Raw genomic sequence first — 26,632 nt, 5'->3', positions numbered from 1 at the left:
AGGGTAAGCCGTCAATGAATTTTCATTGCTTTTGGGTAGCCGTTAGGTGGCTACTTCTACCTGTAGGTCTCTACTGCTCACTTCCCGTAAGAATCCTATGCTAGTTTTCGCGACAAAACATCAAACATACGCGAAAAGCTCAAGGTGGTGAGCCTACCTCTCATGTCTGGAGCCTGTTGGGTGGTCGTGCGCATCGTAGAAGCCGCTGGAAGTCCGATTCACTCTAGGTGGCAAGAGCTCTCTCTCAAGAAGGCAATAGTAGAAATGAGCTTTAAATGAAGTGAAAAAATCTTATAATGGGGGTCCCCGAACCACTTTCCATGAAATTTGACATGTGCTCCCAACTTCTTGCGAGATGCAGTTTAGGCTCGAAAAAATCTTAATTTGAACTTCATTTGCCCAGTTTTCGAGAAATTTGACGTTTCGGTCAAAATCCGGCCAAAACAGGCTTTCCGCTCCATTCACATAATTGCATCCCCATTGTACCATAGGTTGTCCTATAGTCACTGATTATCCCCATATTTTTTGTTTTTCATTACGATCGTTTTTCACCTGCTTTTTGAATTTTTTCTACCAATAATTAGTAAAATTAAAAAGAAAATAGCAAATTAAACCCAGAAAATCCCCAAAAATCATACTAACTCAAAAACATCACCACAGAGCTTACAACTACTTCTCCTTTTAGTGTTGTCTTAGCGGACTTGCTTTCACTTTGTTGTGAGGATGAATCGTCATCAAGATCCTTGAATTCACCCTCCTTGTAGACCGCACAATTGTCTACAAGGTAAAGAGCTTCCTTAGTTAACTCATTTAACGTGGTTCTCCTCTTCATATGTAAGTCCTTCTGGAGATCTGCATTCCTTAGTCTTTGAATAAATATAAGCATAAGTCTAGACTGAGTTGACAGTTCTTCCAAAGGACAAAACTTAACATATCTTTTTAGTCGTAGGGCTGCCTTTCGCACAGACTCCCCTTCTTTATGTTTGAATTTATGGATTTGTGAGACTGTATTATGAGCTATCCCCCTTTGTGAGAATTCCTCAATAAACTCGTCAAACACCTCCTCCATAGACTCAAAGTCTCTATGCTCCACAGAGTCAAACCAAGTAGCAGCATCCTCCTCTAGGGTCAGTCCAAACCCTGCAAATTGGGTAGGGAAGTCTAACACCTCTTCAACTCTAATTACACGCACAAAGGCTGCTACATGATCCCTAGGATCTCTGTTTCCCGTGTATTTCTTGTTTACCCATTTTTGCACTTGAGAAGGTCTAATTCTACGATGGTCTACAAATCTCATCATTGGTTCTCCTCGTCCTACTCGATATACCTCCTCTAGCCTTTGATAGTGGGCGGGTTCCTCTCCCAGAGGTACTCCTAATCCATAATTTCTGACGGTTTTTGCAAGAGATGGTTCATCTCTTCGAACTCGCTCTATAGGTTGTCTTCCAGGCTCTGTTGACCCTTGAGTTTTTGGCTTACTCTCGCCTTCATACCGTGAATAGAGTGGTGGTTCTTGTAAATCCCTTAGCCCTCATGCGGCTGGATAACGATCTCGGTTACGTCTTGTTCTAATGTTGCACTCTGTTGAAGCCATGCCTGCAATGATGGTTGAGTTGCTGGTTGGTTTTGGTAGTTGAATGTCTGTTTGTCGGTTAGAATGCGAGGTCGCGTCATACTCTTCTAAAAATGGATTTGTCGATTTGCTAGGGGTGTAGGTGACCCTTGGCACTTCTTCGGGGGCATATGTTGATGTCTCTGGAACTGTTGCCTTTTCTACCTCCTCTGGGAGAATACGTTTGTATTCTCGTCCGTACCTATCAACAAAAACAATATCCTTCCCCATAGCAATTTCATAAGAGAATAATTAAAGAACCTTGTCTTTGCTTAATTCGTTTGGGTAGGGTTCTTTGCATCGAAAGTAAGAAACTATTCCCTTGCTTTCATGCTTGTAAATTCCCACATTCTCATTATAGGTAGAGACCCTGGTTGTTTTCTTATCATACATAAAAAGAGCTCCGGGTCGATCAATGTTTGGAGACGGTTCTTGAGTTTTTGAAACCATTTTTCCTTTTGCCACGTTATCTCCATATCTATTGTAATCCTCAGGGTTACTAACTATCAGATAGTGGTTCTCCTTTTCGTCTCGAAATCTATCTCCATCATCATAGACTCAAATTATCTCCAGTCTCTGCGCAGGTCTTTCTTAAATACAAATACACTTGCGTCCTCGATAGTCAGAATAAACTAGGGCTCCCCTGGAGTTTGTTCCTTCTAAGAAGATTATAGTGAACTTGGAATCGTTCAAAGGATTTTGGGAGGTGCTTCCTCCTAGCCTTGGTCCTTCATCGGAGAAACCTCCTGGCTGTTGACTACCCATCATGAAGAAGGACTTATCTGATGAAGTGTCCGTATCACTACCCTCCTCAATGATCGGTGCTAATGGATCTGACCTTGCTTGAGTTACACTCTCCTCAATAGACACTAAGCTACCCTGATCACCTGCCACCTTTTGATCTCTAAGAATGTGTCTTCTTGATCTTAAATTCATCAAACTTAGCAATGCAACTTATCACAAATCCAACCACTCACCTGGTAAAGGATCAGTTTCCGCCCAATTTCTTGCTTTGTCGTTGAATATACCTGTACACAAGCGTTTAATTTCGGCAATGGAATCAAAGCATTTAACCGCTAGAGGTGGTCTTAGTAATGATTGGTATAACTGGAGGGTTAACCTCAACCACTACTGTATTTTATACACTTCGTATGTTCTTGATTAGGTCTGCTAATCTGGAACTGTACTTTCCTCGGATGTTGGTCAATTTACATGGAAAGTCTTAATTCCGTCTTTGCTCCGTCAAAAGGTCATACAAGGTCCAATTTCACTTCTGGAAGAAGTTCTGGAACTCTTACGTCAATTGGAACATCACTCTATTTCCTTAGTCAGCTTTTCTCTTCACTAAGACCTTGTAGACATCCTACGCGTAGGATGTCTACCTGCTCTGTTCTGCCTGGATTTTGCACTATAGATTCCCCTTGATGTGCTGAGTCCACAGCTGTTTTTACTTTTTGATTTGGATACCTATAAGCTGGTCAATTGATCAGAAATGTGTTCCAGCAGCCTGATGTTGGTATGACCAGTCAAATCAACTCCAATTTGGACCAAAATTGATTAGGAAGCTTGCCTCAGGCTATACAACACCCTGCTATGCCTACAGTCAATTTTTGGCTTCAATTTCATGCATTAGTCATTCTACACGTAGCATGTCTAACTGCTCGAAATGGCTTCAAATTCAAAGCACAGACTCCCCTCAAGGTGCTTGTCACTTTGGTATGCTCAAATCTAGGTTTGGACTGCTAAATCACACAGAACACATCCTACGTGTAGGATGTCTCTATGATCTGTTTGACCCCAAACTTGAGCCAAACCTTCCCATTGATGTCACCAACCCAGTGCTATGCTTAGATTTTAGTTTGGATTTCAAAAGACCCCAATTTTAGCTATCCTAGCCCTTTTCAGACAAAAATGCTAAAGTCTGCTTAAAACCCAATTGAGATGAAACCTTTCTCAAGCACTAATAAATCATGCAGATCATGCTCATGCAGCCATCCTATGGTTTTGGTATTAAAATAATGCCTTGGCACAATTTGGGTAGGATGTCTAGCAATTTTCTTTCTATCAGGCCTTATCCTGTCAAGATATGGTCAACTTCCACTTTCCAAGTGAAAATAGGGTAAAACCTACCTTGTGAACACACTAGTCAACTCAGAATTTCAAAATTCCCACCAGATCACCCTGTAGACATCCTACGCATAGGATGTCTCCTGGCTTAAAATTTATTTTTTTCCTGACAGAAGTACTCCTGATGCTCTGCAGCTCTCTCAGAAACACTCACAGAAACTTTTGAACTTCCTTCAGCTTCAAAACACTCTTTTCCGTCTTTTACAACCTTGTGATGAGTCTAACAGCAAATATAACATGCATGAAGTGCTCCAGATCATAAATCATGATGTCCTACTTACCCTACTCCTACTCATCATGTGAGATGGTGATATTGGTGTCTTGGTTGCTTCCTGGCCTCTCTGGACTCTCCTTCCACGGCCTCTACCACTCCCTCTCCTACTCTACACCACAACTCAACTAATACCTAAAACTATCTAAGTCTACCTAAGTCTACCTGAGTCGAAGGATCTAAGCCAGACACTCGCTCCCATAGACTCCTCATAAGACCTAGAGAGTCCTCCACCTTCTGATCCTATCTAAATGTAAAACGAAACTCTGGTAAGCCAGAGAATCCCTATCCTCAAGGACTAGTTTCGGTCACCTACCTAGGGTTTTCGTCCCCGGAAGCGGCGCAAATGTTAGCGGATACGCCGCGATGGACGTCAGCACAACGAGAACTCACCTAACAAGATTTGTTAGCTAAGGACGAAGCTCGATCCGCAGACGCGTGGAAGCAAGCATAGGGTGTCAGCCTACACTCGACCGACTCTGGACTACTTCCTACAGAGGTCTCTACCCAATGTCTAAGCTACAGCCTTCAGGAGTGCATAAGAGGAGATTTCCTACAACGCTTTCAAGAGCCAAATACCCATCAAACGTCCTCGAAACACCACAGAACTTGAAGGAGACCCTATTAACACCAATAGGTCGCTCTCCCTAAGGTCCAAGAACCAAAATCCCAACCCTAAACACCTGGTGCAAAATCACATAGGATGTCTGGTCGAAATTTGCAGGTCGTCGTTTCCGAAAACTAAAGTGCCTAATGTGTAGCTCTACTCAATGTGAGCACGTGGATATGCTGAAATGCGAAAACAGACAACGTATGCTCACCGAATCACCAGATGTAACTCGTGGATCGAGTTTGCAAAACCAGACCGTACACTCGCAATGTAGGTATTGACACGTAGCTCTCGTCGGAGGCAACACGCTGCACTTCTCCGCACTTGATTCTGACCACCGGTGCGCGCGTAGCGTCAAGATGAAACTCTCACTCTCTCTCGTACACAGTACGCTCACTCAAACAAACAGAACTTTTTTAAAAATGAAAGGTTTTTTTCATTAAGGTCAAAAGTGGTATAAATACCTTACAATCTCAAACCCTAATGTTCCAATTTAACCATCTACTCAATCTAAATGTCAAAAATGGGATACAATCTGAAAGCTTTTGTAAGCCCCACTATTACAAGGGTGAAATGACGGTTTTTCTCAATTAAAGAATAATTACAAAAAATAATATTCCGTCGAGCAATCATTCTCTGCTGGGTGTGTCCAGCCGCTAACACTCCCCCCCTCATAGTTCATGTTGTCCCCGACATGGCAGTAGAGCTGCTTCTTTAGTGGAGGCTTTCTCGCATCTTTAGAAGGGACTCATATTGCGCATGCTGAGCCAGTAATGTCGGGCCAAATATATCTGTGTTGATGGTGAAGAAGCTGGTGTAGAAGGCTTCTTCAAAGGCCTGGAGGTGATAAGAAGGCAAAAACATAATTCTCTGATATAGTGCATGTATCACCTCATGAGAAGGCTGAGCAGACATATCGTAGGCACATCTGTATATATCTTGGAAGAAAAAGATATTGTCTATCGCCTGTCCAGGTTTGAAGGTTTCAAAGTCTCATGGCCATAGGTTACTGTCGTGTAGGTTTGAAGCTATGCAAACACCAATTTTGCCATAGGATCCTTAACACTAGTTTGGTAATGTAACTGGACATAAAAGTGTCATTTTGGGGTTTTGGAGAAAAAATCAATACTCCTTGTATGCATGTGAAGTTTGAACCATCCTTAGCTTGATACTAAGAATCCATTCTATATGGGAAAATAAGTAACATACATATTTATTGATTCCTAGGTCATGACAAGCTTCCAAAGCCAATGTAGTGTTGCATTTTACTGGAAACAACATATTTTCATGATTCACCTCATGTTATACCACATAGAGAATTTTTCACGTAACCATTTATACTGTAAGTATAAGGTTGTTATAGCCACACATTTATTTTATTATGCATACAATTAAGTACAAAAAAGTTGTTTTTTGGTATTATGCATACCTATCATTGGTATTTGCATGACTACACCAATATTCACTCGCATATATGTATATATGCTCTATATCAATGCACCTTGGTAATTCACCTTCATACTAGCACCCACAAAGCATCAAAAACACCCAAACATGTTTTGTTATGACAATTCTAGACAAAACCCCAAAAAAAATGCACAAACTAAAAAACTATCTTCCACATTGGGGCCATCTCAATCTCTTTGAAAAGTATGTACTTATCCAAATTGGTATGGTATGCTTAGGTTTGGACATAAACTAAAAATTCACCATGTTCATTGCAAGAATTAAGCATTATTGGACAGATTACATCTCTAACTCAAGTTGAGTCTACTTTTGTAAAATGGTATGTTTTTGCTTGACTTTGTGTTGTTAGCTATAGGGGGTATTAGGTGCCCCAAAACTCAAGAAAGATGCAATACATAGTCATGAGTCTATATGCACAATCAAATTTGCCTTTTTATTGCATATATAATTGATCAAAGTATAAAATTTATTCTTAAATCTGCATTTCATTATTTCATAAATAGGCCATAACTTCAAATACATAAAGTATCCATGCATTAGAAGCATTTTAAAACCTTTATAATGATAAAGGATATTTATATAGCATCCTAACTTAAGAGGTTTTTTTTAGGATGGTCTATGGTCAATTTTATTTTAAAAATGTGCAAAAACAACATGCATTTTTTCCCACAATTTAGGTTGGAAAGTGCTTATGAAAGACAATTTTAGAGCTGAAATCCATAGCCCAAAAAAAAATCAACTTATTTTCAGCTCATAAGCTATCTTTGTGGATATCAAACACTCTAAGATATCATTGGCATCCCTTGTAATAATTTTAGGAAATTGCTTGGTTAATAGGACATAAAAAAGTGTCATGTTACCAATCTGGTGCTAATTAGCAAGCCTTATGAAAAAAAATGATATTTACGGAGTCTAAATTGGTGAAACAATAAGCGATGGCCATGAAACTTTGCATGGGCAGGGAGTAAGATGCATTACTCACCCGTGCAAAGTTTCATGGCCATTGGTTACCATCTCATTGGTATGGGACTAGAAATCGTCAATTTCTTACCACATGGCTCCCTTATGGCCCCATGGCAAAAAATTGGCGTTTGTGAAGTCCCAGAATGGCAAGATTATAAGAGATGGCATGAAATTTTGCAAGGGCAAGGAGTTACCCGTGCAAAGTTTCGTGGCACAATTGCCAAATTTTTTCCATAGTGCTTGCTAAGTGTCATATGGAAAAAAATTGGCATTTGCGCCAGACAGGCAAAACGATAAGCAATGGCCATGAAACTTTATTGGGGAAGGTACCAAGATGCATTACCTACCCCTACAAAGTTTCCTAGCCTTCATTTATCATCTCATTAGTATGGAAATGCACAATCACCATTTTTTGCTACGGGCTCTATAGTAAAAAAATTGGTGTTTGCATAGTTCGAGATCGGCGAGATGGTAAGCCATGGCCATGAAACTTTGTAGTGGTAGGGAGTAGGATGCATTACCCACCCCTATAAAGTTTTGTGGTCATAGGTTAATGTCTTATCTTTTTGAGACTACGCAAACACAAGTTTTTTTCCATAGGGCTCATTAAGGGCTCTATGGAAAAAAATTGACGTTTGTGCAGCTCCAAATTGGTGAGACGATAAGCAATGGCCATTAAAATTTGTAGAGACAAAGAATAGGGTGAATTTCGCACCCTTGCAAAGTTTCATGGCCATCGATTTCCATCTCGCGATAAGAGACTGCACAATCGCCAGCTCTTACCACAAGGCTCATTGCGGGCCCTATGGCATTGGTGTTTGCACAATCCCACACCAACGAGATGGTAATCGAAAGCTGCCAAACTTTATAGGGGTGGATATTGCCTCCTGTTACCTGTCCATGTAAAGTTTCACGTGGCCATCACTTACCATCTCACTGGTCTGAAACTGCGCAAATGCCAATTTTTTGCCATTGGGCCCTGAGTGAGCCTTGTGGTAAGAAATTGACAATTGTGCAACACGAGACAAGCGGCGGGCTTCACTCTCCTCTCTCTCTTTCTCTCTCTCTTTGCGTCGTTGTGCTCCCGGAGCTGCAGGCCACACGCGTCGCTTGAAGGAGCTTCTGACACGTGGCAGTGGGAGGAAACCGGAATTCCCTCCCCCATTATCCTTAGTAGAGAAGTATAGATTTGGTATAGATATAGATTAACTTTTTGCTTTCACCACCTCTGTTTGAGCCAAGGAATCATGATCCATAGTGGCACTCATGAGAGCCAGGAGTCAAGGCTTTTGAGACATGAGGGCTTGCCCAAAAGGCTCACCTGCTGCCATGTGGCGCTGGCCGTTTACGCGTTTGAATACTTTAGAGGACGCCATGGCGGATGCGACGAGGGTACGTAATGCTTCAAACAGTTCTCCCACTAAGTGTTCCTTGCTTCTTGCTTATTTTCTCTCGTCTTGGTACTGATCTAGCTCTTCGATTCATCTGATCTGCTTTTTCCTAATCATGGGTTGGCTATCTATGGTGAGCTTGATCACGTGAATTGTCATTAAGTCTGCATAGTTTCTGCACTAAAGTGTTGTGCCATCATTTTCCTTCTCCTTCTTTTTCTTCCTCTTCTTCTTCTTTGCACTTTTTAACCGCAAATGATAACCTCTTATAACCTGTGCTGCCTCAATCAAGGCCTGTGTTTGAATTTGATGGATTACCGCAGAATTGAAGCCTTTCATGAAAAGATCTGATGCTCCTCTCTCCAACAAACAATCATCCATATCAATCTTTGCTGCGGCTACAAGACCCTCCTGGTGTTGTCTAACATGCCCGTGATTGCTCAGATTAACTGTCTAAATCCATCAGCTAAATTGGCACAGCATTCCCAAAAGTATTTGATCTACCTGCTGGAGCATAGTGCCTGACTGATTTCTCAAAGGAATTGGGAATCTGGTTATTTAGTCACGACATATGGCTAGAACGTTACTGGCTGCCGTGGAAGAAGAGATGGAGGAAGAAAGGGCCATGACTCGAGAGCCCTTGAAGCTCAATATTTATGATCTTACTTGTATGAACGAGTATATGTATTGGGTTGGGCTTGGCATCTACCATTCTGCTGTCGAAGGTTAGTGATCACAATGGATCCTATCTTTTCAACCAGGTTATGTAAAGTGCATGTTCTCAGTTCAAATTGATAATAAGGAGCTTAAAACTAGAACTACACGTCATACTACACTTATAACATTCCATGGGATTTACGAAAACTAGAACTACACGTCGTACTACACTTATAACATTCCATGGGACTTCGTAAATCACTTGGAAAATTATCCAGCTGGCAAGGTGTATCTTTTTATATGAGAGGACTCAGCAGTTAGCTCTGTAAAACAATTAGGTCCGGTTTTTGATGCTTTGGATTGTACTTTTATCTTAGAAGGACTTATGTATTTTCCCATTAGGCCATGTTTAAACAGTCATATTGGCTCTATAAAGCATTAAGGTTTTTGATGCTTTTGATTTTACTTGTATCTAGAATTTGATTTACCCTTTTAGCCTGAATTTAAACAGCCAACTGGTTATATTTTAGCTATTTACAATAAATTTCTCAACCAGTTTGGGATGTTGGTGATGCTGCAAGAGGCAAAGTTGATTATTTCAGGCTCCATGTATTGATGCCAATGAATTGTTTTCATCACCTTCTTATCCAATCTTGACACTAAGCAGATGTGTTATTTTCTTTTCTTGATGTATTAGTATCTTACAATCATCGCAATGCCATCATTCTGACCTTTCTATCAACTCTTGACACTAAGCGGACTTGTTATTTTCTTTCCTTGATGTATTATTATCTTACATGATAGCTATGCCATCATGTCCTTGTATTATGATAACAGCATGCATGTCGTTGTGTGAACATGAAAGCGTAAATGCTTTTATGTTAGTATGTATGCTTGTATTTTGCTTATGTATACTTGCATTGGAGTAGTCAGGATAATGGACCTGACTTTAGATGGTAATGTTTGAAGACTTTGAGGTTTTGCCAGTCCCTCCTACGATTTGGAGGACAGAAAAGATTTTGGGCATGCCTAGGGATAAATCCTTATGATAGATGGACATTGCATGTGTGTGTGTGTACTGAGGATGACCACAGTGCAGTTTTGGGTTTTATCACATGAGCTAGAAATTGAGATAGGGAGAGTATCACAAGAGGAAAATATTTGTAGATCATGCAAGTCCGAGGAGCACTTAGTCTGTCAATGTGCAGTTCGAAATTAGAGGTACAATCATATCTGTAGATAGAGTGGTGGTTCACTGCAAAAAGGGATTTGTGTTGTGAGTGGATTGCATATCCTGGATGCGGTGGAGGCTCTCCTTGGGTTGCTTGTGTGGGGTGTGTATTTCAGCTTAAGAGGTCCGTGATTGTGTTGTTGACCACCCACTTATGTGAGCAATACTGCATATTGGGGAAGGTGACTTTTTTTTGTAATGTATTGTTGTCGTGGCTATTTGTTGAGGGATGCTCCTTACTTTAGGAGGCCTTTCAAATGTTGTGGAGAGCTGGTCGTAGCATGCAAGACGGTTCAACAGTGACTGCATTTTGACCAATCCGCATAGCTGTAAGGTTGTGGCCCCACACTTTGGGAAAGTGGTTCAAAAGTTCGTGCACCATAGCCCGTGGCACATCAGTGGGTAAATCCGCAGTTGCTAATGCAGTCAGACCGAGGGTCTGCAGTTGATCCTTAGAATGGACATCCTTGAGAGAAGGATGGGGTTACTACAGGAGAAAATTCAATGTAAACTCTGCTTGACTCTTGGATTTAGGAGGTCTGCTGATTTCATAACGTAACACATGAAGTTCTTTCTTTCTTATGTTTTTGGCCTCTACCTCCTGGTTACTGGAAGGCCCTGAGCTAGACTCTGAATGAACCATGTGAGAGGGTACCCTGTAACTTTCGTCACTGGCTTCACTGGAAGTCATCTCAGTGTCACCATGGCTGCTTTGATCAGATTCTGCCTCCTCTTTAGAACTACTTTGCTTGTCCCTACAAGTAGGCTGTTTTCGCAAAGCTTCCCGCCGCATTTGCCTACTACTGCGTGCCTTAGTATCTCAGTACCCAAATCTGTGCTTGACGCAACTGCCAACTAACTCTTTCTGCTCTGTACCCCGCAGGCTTTATACTGCTCTGTAGCCCACAGACACTTACATACCTGGTTCAATCACCACAATAGCATACATACATATTTCCAGATCTTGACGAGCATCAGATATACACTAGGTGAGTGTGCAGAGCCAAGTAAGATAGATGCTGCTGTTGCCACGTCTCTAGAATATTGTTGCTGGTGCGGTAGCTGAGAGGGAGAGGGGAGTGCGACGAGGGTGCGTGGGGCGTGCTTCCAACAGGTGGAAAGGAGATAGGGGAGGGGGACTTGGTAGATAGCGATCCAGCAGGAAAAGGCGAGGGTTATAGAGAGTACTAGGGGTGCGGAGGAACCGAGTGGTGGGGATATAGGGGCAAGGGGGTGGGCAAGGTCGAGAGAGGGTAGGTAGGGGCGAGAAGGTAGAGAGGGTCGAACAGGTTGGGTAGGGGCGTGAGACTAGGTAAGGGCGAGAGGGGGTTGGGTAGGGGCGAGAGGCTAGAGAGGGGCGAGATGGGTTGGGTAGGGGCAAGAGACTAGACAGGGGCGAGGGAGAGTGTATAGGGGCGAGAGGATAGGGTAGGGGCGAGTGAGAGTGCATAGGGGCAAGAGGGTGGAGGGTAGGGGCGAGAGGGTTAGGCAGAGGCAAGAGTGGAGGGTAGGGGCGCTTTGGCAGGCGTGCAGTTAGGTAAGCTCAAGATCAAGGTACAACTAGAATGCTTTTACGAGAATCTGATAAGAAGGAAAGTCTGTGTCACAAAGCATTACTACGCATGCTATTTAGCAATGATGTGAGAACTCCTCGCCCAAGGCTGCTACTGAGGGTGATAAAGATGAATACAACTCCTCGCCCAAGGCTGCCACTAGGGTGTAAAAGATGAATATAGTACTGGTTGTGAATACTTGACTGGTGGTGAGGATGGAACTTACTAGGAGAGAGATGGTTTTGCAAAACTTTGGCAAAGTAGACAGGTACTGCTATGTTCACAAGGGTTAAAACACGGACATCAACTTAATTCCACATGTGAGAAGAAGATTGCAATTAGAAAAGAAGATTACATCAGCGGCTAGGGATACCTGAAAAGTTTGCGTGCCGGAAATCGACGAGGTTCGACAAAGGATTTTGTTCAAATGCCACAATGTTCCTAGTGTTGGGCACCCAGGCATCCAGAGAACGTTAGCTTTGGTCAAGAGATATTTCTATTGGCCAAGGATGCGCTCTTACATAGAGAGCTATGTGAAGAGATGCGCTCAATGTCAGGTCAATAGGGCATAGTGCCTTAGGAAAGCTGGCCTGCTACATCCATTGGAAATCCCAAATGCCAAGTGGCAAAGTATTTCCATGGACTTCATCGTTGGTTTGCCAAATACTAGTCGGGGCAATGACGCCATTTGGGTTGTGGTCAATAGACTTACAAAAATGGCGAAACTTATACCAACGAAGTCGACAGTAAAAAGCCATGAGTTGGCAGTTTTATTTGTCGATCCGCTTTACAAGCTGTATGGTCTGCCAGAGGATATCGTCAATGATCGAGATACTATGTTCATTGGCCGATTAGATGTGTTTACTCATCTTCAGACGAAGTTGTTGTCGTCTTTCAACCATCCTAAGTCCGACGGACAAATTGAGAGGATGAACCAAACGTTAGAGGACATGTTGAGAGCTTGTCTCTCACAGGCAATCTGATTGGGAAACGTATCTTCCACAATTAGAGTTTGCCTATAATAGTAGCAAGCATTCTGCTACTACTGGATTTAGCCCTTTCATGCTGATGTATGGATTTGAGCCTAAATCCCCGATTGCTATTGGCTTAGAGAAAGTCAAGGAATGCCAAGCTCGTGATTTCTTGTATGACATGCAAGAAATGCTCGAATTGGCTAAAGATAGTATAAGAACGGCTCGAGATCGAGTCACTACTTACGCTAATCAAAAGAGATCTCCCAGGACTCTAGTGGTGGGACAATGGGTCTATGTGAAGATACCCAAGGATTCCAAGACCATGCGAACGGGAAAGCATTATAAGCTTTCAGCTAGATATTGTGGTCCATTCTTGGTCACAACGAAAATTGGCCAAGTTGCCTATAAACTGGCTCTTCCTTCGGATGTTAGTGTACATCCAGTGTTTCATGTCAGCCGCCTTAGAGTAACATTGGGCGAAGCCGACGTTGTTGTGCCTATCGAGGAAAATGTATGGCAAGATATGCAAACCGAGTATATTTCTCGAGAACCAGAGGCAGTTTTAGATGATCGTACCCGTCATTCGCGCCAAAAGGCTTATGACGAGTACTTAATTAAATGGAAGGGTCAATCTGAAAGGTTCGCCACTTTGGAATCAGTTAGAGCTTTGAAAGCTCAGTATCCCCACTTCATTGATGAGGACATCAAAGGGGGGAAGTATGTTATGTCCCGCTCATAGGAGAGGGGATCTAGCCTAGATTCCGTCAGGATCTGCGTCCAGTGTCCGGGCGGACGTAGTGTGAACCAGGCCAGTGTATTATTATAAAAGGAAGGCCAAGGCCTCATTTGTAGTTATCGACCCCATTGGCAGAGTGCCAATGGTTAGCCCGCGAGGCTAGGAGTGCGCGAGGTCACCTTGAGGAGGTGAGGCCGGGTGGTATGGGACGCTCGGTCTTATAGGTGCACGCATACGTCCTCGGACGCTGGCCCAGCACGAGGGAGCTACCAAATGGTGGCTATGGTCGAGAGTTTCGTCCGACGCGTGTCTGTATGCAGTTCCGTGTAGCCGGGAGATCCACTTCGTGGGTTCATTTCAACTTGTATGACCGGGTCGGGAGGTGTAGCTGGTGAGGATGTATCAGAAGATGAAGATTGAGCCGCCTCTTGGAGCTTTGAGATATCATGGGCTGGTGTCTGATTGATGTGAAAATCAACATACTCTTTTTGTAACCATCCTGGTGGAAGCTCCTCAAAGGGTAAATCCTCAGACACAGCAGAGTGCTTTGGCGTGGTTGGGGAGTCAGGCACAGAGTAGGCTAAGGGGAGAGGTGGGGTGTTGGTGAACTCTTGCAAAGGAGATTTATTTCCCCTCCTTTGATGTGTTATAGGTTCACCAAGGCTGATGGCTTCCATCAAGGGGACAATAGCAGTATGGTCCTCAATGACCATCAAACTTGCTTCAGGATGATGTGGCTCACTGATCTTAGCTGGATGAGCAGGAGAAGAGGGTGTATCTTTAGGCAAGGGTTGAATAGAGACCACATAGCATGGTGCGATGTGGTAGCCTCCAACCACTGCAGTAAAGCTTCGTCGGACCCGTTATGGTCGAGAGTTTCGTCCGACGCGTGTCCGTATGCAGTCCGTGTAGCCGGGAGATCCACTTCGTGGGTTCATTTCAACTTGTATGACCGGGTCGGGAGGTGTAGCTGGTGAGGATGCATCAGAAGATGAAGATTGAGCCGCCTCTTGGAGCTTTGAGATATCATGGGCTGGTGTCTGATTGATGTGAAAATCAACATACTCTTTTTGTAACCATCCTGGTGGAAGCTCCTCGAAGGGTAAATCTTCAGACACAGCAGAGTGCTTTGGCGTGGTTGGGGAGTCAGGCACAGAGTAGGCTAAGGGGAGAGGTGGGGTGTTGGTGAACTCTTGCAAAGGAGATTTATTTCCCCTCCTATGATGTGTTATAGGTTCACCAAGGCTGATGGCTTCCATCAAGGGGACAACAGTAGTATGGTCCTCAATGACCATCAAACTTGCTTCAGGATGATGTGGCTCACTGATCTTAGCTGGATGAGCAGGAGAAGAGGGTGTATCTTTAGGCAAGGGTTGAATAGAGACCACATAGCATGGTGCGATGTGGTAGCCTCCAACCACTGCAGTAAAGCTTCGTCGGACCCGTTAGGTGGGATAGGTTGCTCGAGGTCGGGGTTGGACTCCACTGACAGGGAACTATGCTGAACTTCTGGATCCATGCCTCCTTCAAGTCGAATTGGTTGCATTGGGGAGCCACGAGTATGTATCCACATGGCGTCGTTTCCCCAATCATGAAGTGCTTTAGTGTTACGCAGCCATGGTCTACCGATGAGCAAAGGAAATCCTCCCTCAACCTGAGGAAGAAGAACCACAACAAAATCCAAGCTAAAGGTGAAGTCTTGTACCTGCAAAGGCACCTTGTCCACTATGCCCACTTGTAGCGCGGATAATGTGTCGTGATCTCTCCAGTGTGGGTGCCCCTCAGTGCAATGTGCGTGACAATCTCACTCAAACAAATGAAAACTCTCTCAAACAGAATGAAACACAGAAACAATGGATAACAACAGAGACACAACAGTGGACCAGAACTTGTGGACTCGACTAGCTCAAAGAACCATGTACAGACTCTGGCGTGGCAGCACACTCAGCTCCAGCCCAGGACTCACTGGTACAAATGGGGTGTCGAGGCTCAGATGTGCAGGGACGATGAAGCACTGCTCTGTGTAAGACTCCTTACCTCCCGAACGATGCTGGACCAAAAGTGAAGAAGAAGATGATGATCACCAACCGCTACTACTCATATGTACCACCGTAAAGAGCCACCAACGGCTCATAAATGTCAGCCATGTGGTGACCTGGCCACGAGGTCCACTAGACCACCGTCGGTCGTAGGTAGGTACCCTACCACGTGTCACTCCGAGACCAAGGTCCGTCCAGTGTGAACCAGTCCCAGTGTAACCCACTGTCCAACTGTATGTCCTGTGAAGTGACTGTAGCCCTGCTACAGGTTGCCCGCCACAAGACCGCTCACCGTCTCGGTGAGAGGAATACTAAAAAAACTGTGACGGAAAACCACTAGCTATTGCATCCGTACATCTTTCTTGATTGCAATCGCCTTAAGCTTGTAACTAAGCAGGAACCACTAGCTATTGCATCCATACATCTTTTCTTGATTGCAATCGCCTTAAGCTTGTAACTAAGCAGGAACCAGTATGTATGATTGCATAGCCTGGTCCATGCTTGCAGTTGCCATACTTTTCTGCAACAACACTCTTCTCAAAAAGATGGATTACCATAAGCCCGAGTAACACAACAAATAGGGTTAAGCTCCATCATGATGGCAGAATGAAAGGGCCTTCACAGCAAACAGGATGGCAACCAAGTGAATGGAGCCGATCATGCAGGGTGGGGGAAACTTGCTGAACCTGAGAGGGGTGGGGAGGGCTAGATAGGGGCGAGGGGGAGGGGGAGTGGGTAGGGGCGAGGGTGGGAAGGGCTAGATAGGGGAGGGGGGGGGGGGGGGGGAGAGGGGGGTAGGGGTGAGAGGGAAGGGCTAGATAGGGGCGAGAGGGGGTGGGTAGGGGCGAGAGGGGGTGGGTAGGGGCGAGGGGAAGGGAGAGGGTGGGTAGGGGCGAGAGGGGGAGGGTAGGGGCGAGGGGAAGGGGGAGGGTGGGTAGGGGTGAGTAGGGATAGGGTAGGGGCGAGGGGGGGTGGGTAGGGGCGAGTAGGGTTAGGGTAGGGGCGAGGGTATGTGAGGGGGTGGGTAGGGACGAGGGTGTGTTGGTAAGGGCGAGGAAGGTCAGAGCATTATGAAAGTGCGGGTTGAGGACAGAACCAACTATTCTCAGCAAGACAACGAGCAGGAGTAGGGAATTCATCTAGCACATCAAGCAGGACCTGCTCTGTGAAGGGTGTTGGCTAGACACAGAGGTTAGCTTCGTTCTGGTTGGAGAAGCAGACTCCAATGGGGCTGATGTTTGAAGGGGGTTGAACTCTTGTAGGGGAGATTTCTTTTTGCTTATATACTTTTTCCTCGGCTTTCCAAATTCAACGGCTTTTATCAAGAGGGCTTTCACCGAGAGCGCATCAGGAGTATCTTCTGTGACCTTCAACTCTTGAGCTGGCTCATAAGGTTTAGTTATCTTGGAAACATTGGAAGAGGGTGTACCTTCAAGCAAAGAGTGAATTGAAACTCCAAAATAGGGCATAGATTTGGTAGCATCCAACCATTCCAACAGATCCTCATCTGACCCGTCAGGTGGAGTAGGTTGTTCTAATTTGAGGCTGGTTGCTAAGGACAAAGAACTATGTTGCACCACGGGATCCATACCACCTTCTAAGAGAATGGGTTGCATCGAGGAGCCAGAATTATGTATCCACATTGCATCATTTCCCCAATCGTGGAGTGCTTTAGTGTGTCGCAGCCATGGTCTTCCAATAAGCAAGGGAAATCCGCCCTCAACCTGGGGAAGACGAACCACCACAAAATCCAAGTTAAAAGTAAAGTCTTGTACCTGCAGAGGCACATTATCCACTATGCCCACTGGGTAGACTGTCCGCTGGTCGGCCAATGTAACTGTGAAGGGAGCAGGGCGAGTAGGCTGTAGACCTAGAGCTAGCATAGTGAACTCGGGCATCAGGTTGATGCCAGATCCACCATCCACTATCACTCCTGAGAATTGCCGACCTAAAACGGACACTTTCAGGCGAGGGCTTCTATAATCAGTGAGTGGAGCAGCAGGATTGGATATCATATAGGACTCTGACTGTCGCACTGGGAGGTGCCCGCCACTAGGACCTGCTCCAGGGTAAAGTGACTGAATAACTGCAAGGGTGTCACTTCTGAAACTCGCATCTAGTCGAAGCATGTCATAGAGGACACTTGTTGGAAAGTGTTCTTCAAGACTGTCTCTGCTGTATGCTTCTCTTTTTCTACCTGTTGTTGTTCCTATGGTACTTTGATCTTTTGTAAGTCAGCAACTGCTTCTAAGAAAGCCCCATCAATATCAGAGAGCATAGTAAAAGATCCTTTCTTAGCACTAGGGGATGGCATGTCAGCTGCTGGAGGAGGTGTAGGCATTGGGGAGGAAAGGGCTGTACCTGCTGGAAGATTGAGGTCGAGGGCTGCCCTTTGAGCTCGTGTGAGGACACCAGCTGGCTCCTCTACCAGCTGCAACTTGTCTTGAGAGGCAATCATATGGGCAGAAAGGGGTGGCTTGGGGTTGGTACTAACTGCTATCAAATTGATCTTGGGAAAGGTGAATTCAGGTTGGCTCTGACTTGGGCTCGCAGAGGTAGAGGCGCGTTGTTTTGGACAATCCTTAGTGTAGTGATCCTGAGCCTCAGGGCAAAGTTGGCACGAAGAAGAGCCTTCTGGCAAAGGGCATTTGCTCTGATAATGCCCATACTCTCCGCATCTGTAGCAGAGTATGGGCCGATTGGAAGGACGAAACTGGGGACGAGGTGGTTGCTGCATGGAGTTGGAGGCTGAAGTGTAGAAGCTCTGAGGGGTTTAGGTGGCATTAGCATTATAAAAACTTTGAGTCGGGAAAGTACTTGACATACCTTGGACAGCAGGGGTATTGAGCAAAGGTGGCATGTAGTTGGGATGGCCGTAGTGGGAAACCATGTTGGATGATGGTGCTAACCCTTGTTGGAGAGAAGGACCAAGACTTTGCTGTATTTTGTGCAATCCCTTTAGGTAGTAACAATCCTTGTCCTCATGTCCAGATTTTTCACAGAAGTGGCAGTAAACCCGGGGGGGGCATTCCTGCTGAGGGTGCCCTGGAGAGCGGCATGAGCTACACCAAACCGTAGCCTTAGTCTCTTGCTGACACTTGAGCTCTTCTAGCTCGCGCTTAATCTGTTCCAATGCCTCATGATTTGGAGGCTTCTCTTGTCTAAGAGAGAAGGACCTCTCCTCTTGAAGAGCTCGCTGTAACTTTAGGGCTTCCAGTTCCCTACGTAAAGAAGTTAAAGGATCAGCAGGACTACCTTCCGAGAACACAGAGGGAGTTTCTATGTGAGGAGAGTTGTTGAACAGCTTCCTAGCTCCCTCTATCCTAGTAGCAGCTGCAATGAACTCCTCGATAGTGGCGTCCAGTCGGAGACTCTCTCGGAGTTTTTGTTGAGAAGTTTTGGGAAGCGCCTTCTCCACCCACTTTTTAACCATGAATTCACCGGGTTGTTGGGGGAGCTTGGCCACCAGCGACTTAGTTTTAGTCATAAGCTCTGCAAAAGTCTCCTCAGGCTTGAGCACCATGTTGGCCAACTCATCCAACACCTTCTCTTGGTAGTCACCCGGCCTGAAAGCTGCACAAAACTGCTGTCTTAAGGCTGCCCAAGTTGCAAAATGGTTCTCTGCAAATTGACTGTACCATTTATCTGCTAGGCCATCCAGGGTGGATGGAAATAGTACCAAATAAGCATCTTCTCTGTTCAGACCACGTCCCCTACAGAGAGATACAAATCTTCTTGCATGGTCGTGAGCATCTTCTGAAGAAAGCCCTTTGAAGGTAGGGAACTTGATGTTTACCTTGGCCAAAACACTAGCTAGTGGCTCCATGATTCCTTGCTGAGCCTGTTGCTCTATAGCTTGCTGTATCAGAATAGGAGAGAGCTTTACTGGAGAAGGTGATCGGGAAGATGGGGAACCTGATGAAGGAATGGGTGATGTGGTATGTGGAGGTATAGGTGATGAGGTTGAAGGATTTCTACAAGGTGTCAAAGGTCGTCTTCTATGATAGTACTTCAGAGGGCTCAGTAGTGCGTTTTGACGCTCGACTGACCTCCTTGTATGTGTCATGCAGTGACCACTAGTCCAACCAAGCTTGGGGCAAGAAAACTTGTGACAAGTCTAGACTCCACCAGACCAGACCAGGTAAGTGACTAGACCCGGCTGGACCAGGGACGAGACTAGGCACGAGGAGGACTAGACCAGGGTCGAGGAGGTCTAGACCAGGGACGAGGACAGGTTGGACCAGGGCGGGAGAGGACTAGACCAGTTGGACCAGGCGAGAGGGGACTAGACCAGTTGGACTAGGCGAGAGGAGAACAGTGCAAGGCAAGGTTGGCGAAGGTAGGCGAAGCTAGATAAACCTAACTAGCTTCAAGATTTGCACCTCACAGAGTGAGATTTCAGTTGAGGTCCCACTGTGATCGCCAAAATGAGAGCACCTGTAGGGCAGACAATGTGTCGTGCTCTCTCTAGTGTGGGTGTCCCTCAGTGCAATGTGCGTGACAATCTCACTCAAACAAATGAAAACTAGCTAGATAAACCTAACTAGCTTCAAGATTTGCACCTCACAGAGTGAGATTTCAGTTGAGGTCCCACTGTGATCGCCAAAATGAGAGCACCTGTAGGGCGGATAATGTGTCGTGCTCTCTCCAGTGTGGGTGCCCCTCAGTGCAATGTGCGTGACAATCTCACTCAAACAAATGAAAACTCTCTCAAACAGAATGAAACACAGAAACAATGGATAACAACAGAGACACAACAGTGGACCAGAACATGTGGACTCGACTAGCTCAAAGAACCATGTACAGACTCTGGCGTGGCAGCACACTCAGCTCCAGCCCAGGACTCACTGGTACAAATGGGGTGTCGAGGCTCAGATGTGCAGGGATGGTGAAGCACTGCTCTGTGTAAGACTCCTTACCTCCCGAACGATGCTGGACCAAAGGTGAAGAAGAAGATGATGATCACCAACCGCTACTACTCATATGTACCACCGTAAAGAGCCACCAACGGCTCATAAATGTCAGCCATGTGGTGACCTGGCCACGAGGTCCACTAGACCACCGTCGGTTGTAGGTAGGTACCCTACCACGTGTCACTCCCAGACCAAGGTCCGTTCAGTGTGAACCAGTCCCAGTGTAACCCACTGTCCAACTGTATGTCCTGTGAAGTGACTGTAGACCTGCTACACCACTGAGTAGACTGTCCTTTGGTCGACCAATGTAACTGTGAAGGGAGCAGGGCGGGTTGGCTGCAGGCCTAGAGCCAACATAGTGAATTCAGGCATAAGATTGATGCCAGATCGCCCATCAACTATAACACCTGAAAATTTTTGCCCCCGAATAGACACTGTTAGACCTGCAGGGACTCTTGTAATCAATGAGAGGGGCAAAGGGATATGAAATCATATAAGACTCAAAGGGTTGCACCGGTGGGTGCCCACCACAGGACCGGGGTACAAAGATTGAATGACTGTGAGATTGTCACTTTGAATATTTGCATCGAGCTTGAGCATGTCGTAAAGGGAGACTTGTTGAAAGGTGTTCTTCAAGATAGTCTCTGCTGTATGCTTCTCAATTTTGGGCAAGATTTGCTCTGGGACTTGAAGTGCTGCAAGTCAGCTATTGCTTCCAAGAAGGCCTCATCAATCTCAGATAGCATAGAGGTCGATCGGCTAGCACTAGGGGATGGTCCATCAATTTCTTGAAAGTCCTCATTAACCCCTTGTCTTTGTAGTTGTTGTCTAATATTCTGAGCAAGTGGGTCCTTGGAAATTTGCGTCTTCACCTTAGAAAGAAAAGTAGAATCTTTAAGAGCTTAGCTTATGGTGGCGTTTAGCTTAAGCTGCTCAGGTTTCAAAATCACTGACTCTTTTTTATCAAATGCTGCATCGCCTTCTCTAGGTGCAAGGTAGGATCTTCTTGATAAGGCATTTGGCTTACCTTGTTGACGGCCAAGCCTATAAGAGATAAGAAAATCAAACCTTGATAGGATACCACTCCACTTGGCTTGGCGACGATTCAAGATGCGGGATGCCATGAAGCATTCCAAATTCTTGTGATCTGTATAGATAGTGATCTTATGAGGAGCTCCTTCAAGTAGGTGACGCCAAGTATCGAAGGAGTCGATGATTGCTAAGAGCTCTTTGTCATAGATTTCATAATTGATTTTTGCAGTCGAGAACTTGCGGGAATGAAAAGCCACTGGATGTACCCGACCATCCTCACCTACTTGTTGGGATAGAATAGCGCCAAGTGCAAAATTTGAAGCGTCTGTTTCTAGGATGAAAGGCTTTGTAGGATCTGCGTGAATTAGAATGGGTGCAGTCGTGAAAGCTTGCTTGAGAGTCTGAAAAGCTTTCGCGGCCTCTGAGTCCCAAACAAACTTATTATGGCATGTCAACCTTGTGAGTGCTGGAACCACCTTGGAGTTTCCCTGGATAAGGATACGATAGAAATTTGCAAATCCGAGGAAACATTGGACATCTCTTACCGAGGTGGGTGTCTCCCAATCAAGGATGGTTTGAACCTTCTTTGGATCCATGGAGATTCCCTTTTCAGAGGTAACATAACCAAGAAATTCCACCTTAGATTGATGAAAAGAGCACTTCTCCAACTTTGCATATAACCCTGATGAACGAAGCTTTTCAAGCACTAACCGTACATGGTGCTCATGCTCTTCTTGATCCTTGGAAAATATCAAGATATCATCCAAGTATATTACCACAAAATAATCCAAATACTCCCGAAAGATGTCGTCCATTAAAAGTTGAAAAACTGCTAGGGCATTTGTGAGACCAAATGGCATGACGGTATATTCAAAGTGGCCATACCTTGTGCGAAAGGCTGTCTTCCATTCATCACCTTCTTTGATTCTGACTAGGTTGTAAGCACCACGAAGGTCTATTTTGTAAATATTCTTGCCTTGCCAAGGCGCTCAAGAAGTTCTGTGATCAAGGGAAGGGGATAGCGATTCTCATCGATGATCTTGTTCATGCCCCTATAATCCACGCACATCCGGAGAGTTCCGTCCTTTTTTACAAAGAGTATTGGAGCTCCTGCTGGGGACTTTGAATGCCGTATGAACCCCTTAGCAAGATTCTCATCAATATTTTTTCGTAATTCTACCAATTCATCTTGAGATAGCTTGTATATTGGGCCAAAAGGGGGTTGGGTTCCCTCCTGAAGCTCTATAGCACAATCATAGGGTCGATGCTCCGGTAAGAGGTATGCATTCTTCTTCTCAAAAACTTCATTGTAATCTTGATATTGACATGGCAATGCCTCCATGATTTTTGTTGTTGACGTGTCGGTCGGTGTTGCAAATATCAGGAAAGTTGGATACTTTTTAACTGCACGCATGAAGACCTTGGCTCCAAGATATATAGGCCTATTATGCCTTCCCTTCTTCTTTTGGACTTTTTGTGGTTCAATTCTCCGAGCCCTCCAATCGATGTTAGGATTATGTAATTCAAGCCATGGTAACCTAATAACAATTGGACTGCTTGGGCTTTGTATGATATTGAACGCTTTTTAACTGCACGCATGAAGACCTTGGCTCCAAGATATATAGGCCTATTATGCCTTCCCTTTGTCTTTTGGACTTTTTGTGGTTCAATACTCCGAGCCCTCCAATCGATGTTAGGATTATGTAATTCAAGCCATGGTAACCTAATAACATTTGGACTGCTTGGGCTTTGTATGATATTGAACGTTATTCTTGAAACATGCTCCTTCAATGTTACTTCTATGGGGCAAGTTTCATACCTGACATCTACTGAAGCGAGGGGGCGACCATCAATGACCTCGACAGTTGCTGGATTAAACTTCTCCACAAGTGGTATGCCTTGTTCTTTTGCAAATGCTTTGTCCATGAAGCACGCCGTTGCACCCGAATCTAGTAATGCTTCACAATCCATGTGCCTACCCGGCATATGGATCTTGACTGGTATCATAAAATTTGAAGTGGAATCAGTGGGAAGAAAGAGACCTTCTTTTTCTTGTCTTTTGTCCAACCGGTCAGTCTCTATTGAGGTTGGACGTCCATGTTTTCCGAACACGTTGAGGCCATTGCACCATGAATCTTCATCCTTCTCTTCCTTGGACATTGTTCAACAATGTGCCCCTGCTCTCCGCAATACATACATAAGCCATTAATCCATCGCCTTTGCTTGTGCTGGGTTGAGAGAGGTTGAAACCGTGCTGAATCAATTTGCATTGGCTCAATGCTTGATTCATGGCCCTGTTGAGGTGTGTAGCCATCATGTGTCACTTCGGTTTGGGATCGCAATGGTGCGCCAAGACGCCTCTCTTGTCGTCTCTCAAATAGTTGATTATCACATTCTATTGCTTGAGAGATGAACTCACTTAGTGTGTAAACCTTTGGCATAGTCAATAAAAGATCTTTTACATGATCCTTTAATCCCCACCGGAATTGGCTAATGAAATATTCCTCATGCCAAGTTAAATCACAAGTGAGATGTCGAAATTCGGATACATAGACAGATGTAGGTCTTGATCCTTGGCGAAAATTTCTAAGTTTGGTTTCTGCAACTCTTGCTCTATCAGTATCCCCAAAGGTTGCAGAGAACTCCTGCACAAAAGCTTCAAAGTCATGAAGGAGAGGAGATTCTTTTTCAAGTAAGGGAGCAAACCAAGAGAGAGCTGTCCCAATAAGGCCTACTTGAGAGGCATCATCTGGATAACGCTCTTGTTGCATGCGAATGAAGAGACACACTTGTTGGAGAGAACCCCTAAACTTTGATCTAGTCCCATCAAATTTTTCAGGCATGCTGACCTTCGGTTCCTTCTTATGTTGTTAGTTGGATCTTGCAGCTTGTGCTTGATGTGTGCTTGTCTCTTGAAGCTCTTGAATTTGACGTTGAAGATCTTGCAACACCGGTCCCAAGATTAGGGGTTGCCTTGCTTGAAGTTGGGCATTACTCTTGCGAAGTTCTTGTAACTGATGACACCTTCCATCGTCAGCTCCATGATGGCTTGAGAAGCTTAAGAGATGGTGGTCTTGCCAAACTGTTATGAGCGCGTATAGAGCTAGAGCCTAGAAGAGCAAGAGGAGACGCTCACAATGTATAGGAACTTGGACTTGATGATAAGCTTAATATTGATTACAAGACTTAATACTTTATTAAGAGAGCTAGATACAAGGCTTGGATTACATGACTTGAGTACAAGACAAGGCTTGATTGCAAGGACGAGACTTGAACATAAGAGCTAGAAGAGGGATTTCCTCATAGGAGCCTCACAACTGGTGTTCGCAAGACTGAGGGACTTGTGGCCCAAGACCCCTATTTATACTAGTGCTTGAGGAGGTTAGAACTTTCTAGGTTCTTCTTGAGGAGGTTAGAATCTTCTAGAACCTTCTTGTTCCTTTTAGTTCTTCTAGAACCTTCTAGATCCTTCTTCCACTTTCTAGATGTAAGGTGCAGCGGAATGAATGTTGAACTTTGCTCAAGATGAGTGCTCCAAACTGTGCTCAAGGGTTCCTTTTACTTACGGAAGGGAGAGCCTTCCGTTCCTTTTGTGAGAGAGGGCAATGGACACAAACAAAGTGAATGGACACTGTGAATGAAAGTGCATGAGATTAAGAGATAGAGAGAGAAGAATACGACACCAGAATGTTGTCAAACCCTCCTCTAAGGGCCCCACTCTCTATGGCGAGAGCGGTCTACTTATGATTGCACAAATCTCTACAATGCTTGGACTTGCTGACGATGTCGACGACGACGAGACGGGCTGGAATCTGAAAACGATAAGGGCTTAAATCTGCAAATCTTTATCTGCTGAATTCTGACTCTATGTCGGAGACGATGTCGATGATGGCGGTACGACGACGACGCGCTGAAAACGCAGATGCTGAAATCTGCGTTTTCCGGGCTGAATATGTAAACCTTGCGGAATCTGACCGTGCGGCGAGGAACTGCTGCGGGAAGGTGAGATTTGTGAGGTTCGGGGGTTCTACTATGGAGTCTGACTGCTGAAAACTGAAAACGCTGATGCTTGTGGGGATTCCGTCGCGAAGATCTGCAAAAACGCTAGGGATCTGCTGTCTTGCTGTTGCCGGGGTGCTCTGCAATGCAAAAACGCCAGGGCTGATCTGGGTACTGCTGTCCCCAGGAAACTGCAAGTGCAAAACACTGGCTGATTTGTCTTCTGCTGAAAACGCTAAGTCTTGCCTGTTGCAAAACGCTAGGGTTTCTCTATTGGGGGTCCTGCTGAAAAGGTGCCTGTTGAGTAAGTGCTCCTGCTGCCTCTTCTGCCAGAAAGTGCTAGCTCTGGTTTGCTTTTATATTATCTTAGCAAAATTGCCTATCTAGTTTTCAACAAAAGTCACTTAATAAATAAGTGAAAAATGTCAAAAATAGGGAAAATAGGTTTAATGCACTGGAAAATGCTCCTGATGGAATCTGATGGGAATGCTGATGATCATGCTGTGTGCAACCAAAGGATATGCACCTAATCCAAGTGTCTGGTCATGCACGGTCTGCGAACAGACTCACAAAAGTGCCAGATCAGTTCCTATTCTAGATTGACTTGACTGAACTGAACCCTGGTCATGCTGTATCTTGTCCACGGACACATAGGGTTGGATGTGTCACATGACATCCCCTCCTTTTCAAAGTGAGGTACTGGTACCGAACTGTATGGCGTCGAGGGAGATCGCCAACAAGGTCTGGAATCCTGGAAAGGACTCTTCGCTGGCCCACTTTGATGCGTGAAACGTGCGATACTTGAACTTCATAAAGGTCAGCAACGCTTGCTTCTTTGGGCCACGCCGAAAGCGACACAAAGTCTTCTGTGGCTCCTTCGATGCTTCGACTTCGTTCATAGTCATGCGTCTACCTTCTTCAAGAATCTCCGAGGCTGAAAATTCCTGAAACCACTTCCAACACAAAAACATGAACATACCCATTCCACATAAAGTGACAAGAAAAAATCTAGTCTTCTTTAAAGACTGTGCATGCAATGTAGATGAACAAATAGACG

At 44.9% G+C, this 26,632-nt stretch overlaps 1 protein-coding gene across 2 annotated transcripts in view; it reads left to right on the top strand.

Moving 5' to 3' along the window:
• Nucleotides 1-8,286: 8,286 nt before the first annotated feature.
• The window catches only part of LOC147440501 (deSI-like protein At4g17486), a 35,028-nt gene continuing 16,682 nt past the window's right edge, over nucleotides 8,287-26,632 (top strand). Inside the window, exons 1-2 of one of the 2 annotated variants that reach the window (XM_086530221.1) lie at nucleotides 8,287-8,442; nucleotides 8,765-9,166. In XM_086530221.1, coding sequence (XP_086386347.1) covers nucleotides 9,013-9,166 — 154 coding nt within the window. In that variant the 5' untranslated portion in view covers nucleotides 8,287-8,442; nucleotides 8,765-9,012. The other variant, XM_086530220.1, reaches the window with a different exon arrangement.

Source organism: Adiantum capillus-veneris, chromosome 15 (genome assembly GCF_014529385.1).
Source record: "Adiantum capillus-veneris isolate H3 chromosome 15, ASM1452938v2, whole genome shotgun sequence".
NCBI lineage: Eukaryota > Viridiplantae > Streptophyta > Polypodiopsida > Polypodiales > Pteridaceae > Adiantum > Adiantum capillus-veneris.
Note: the sequence above shows the minus strand (reverse complement) of the source record. Positions and strands in the feature narration are given on the sequence as shown.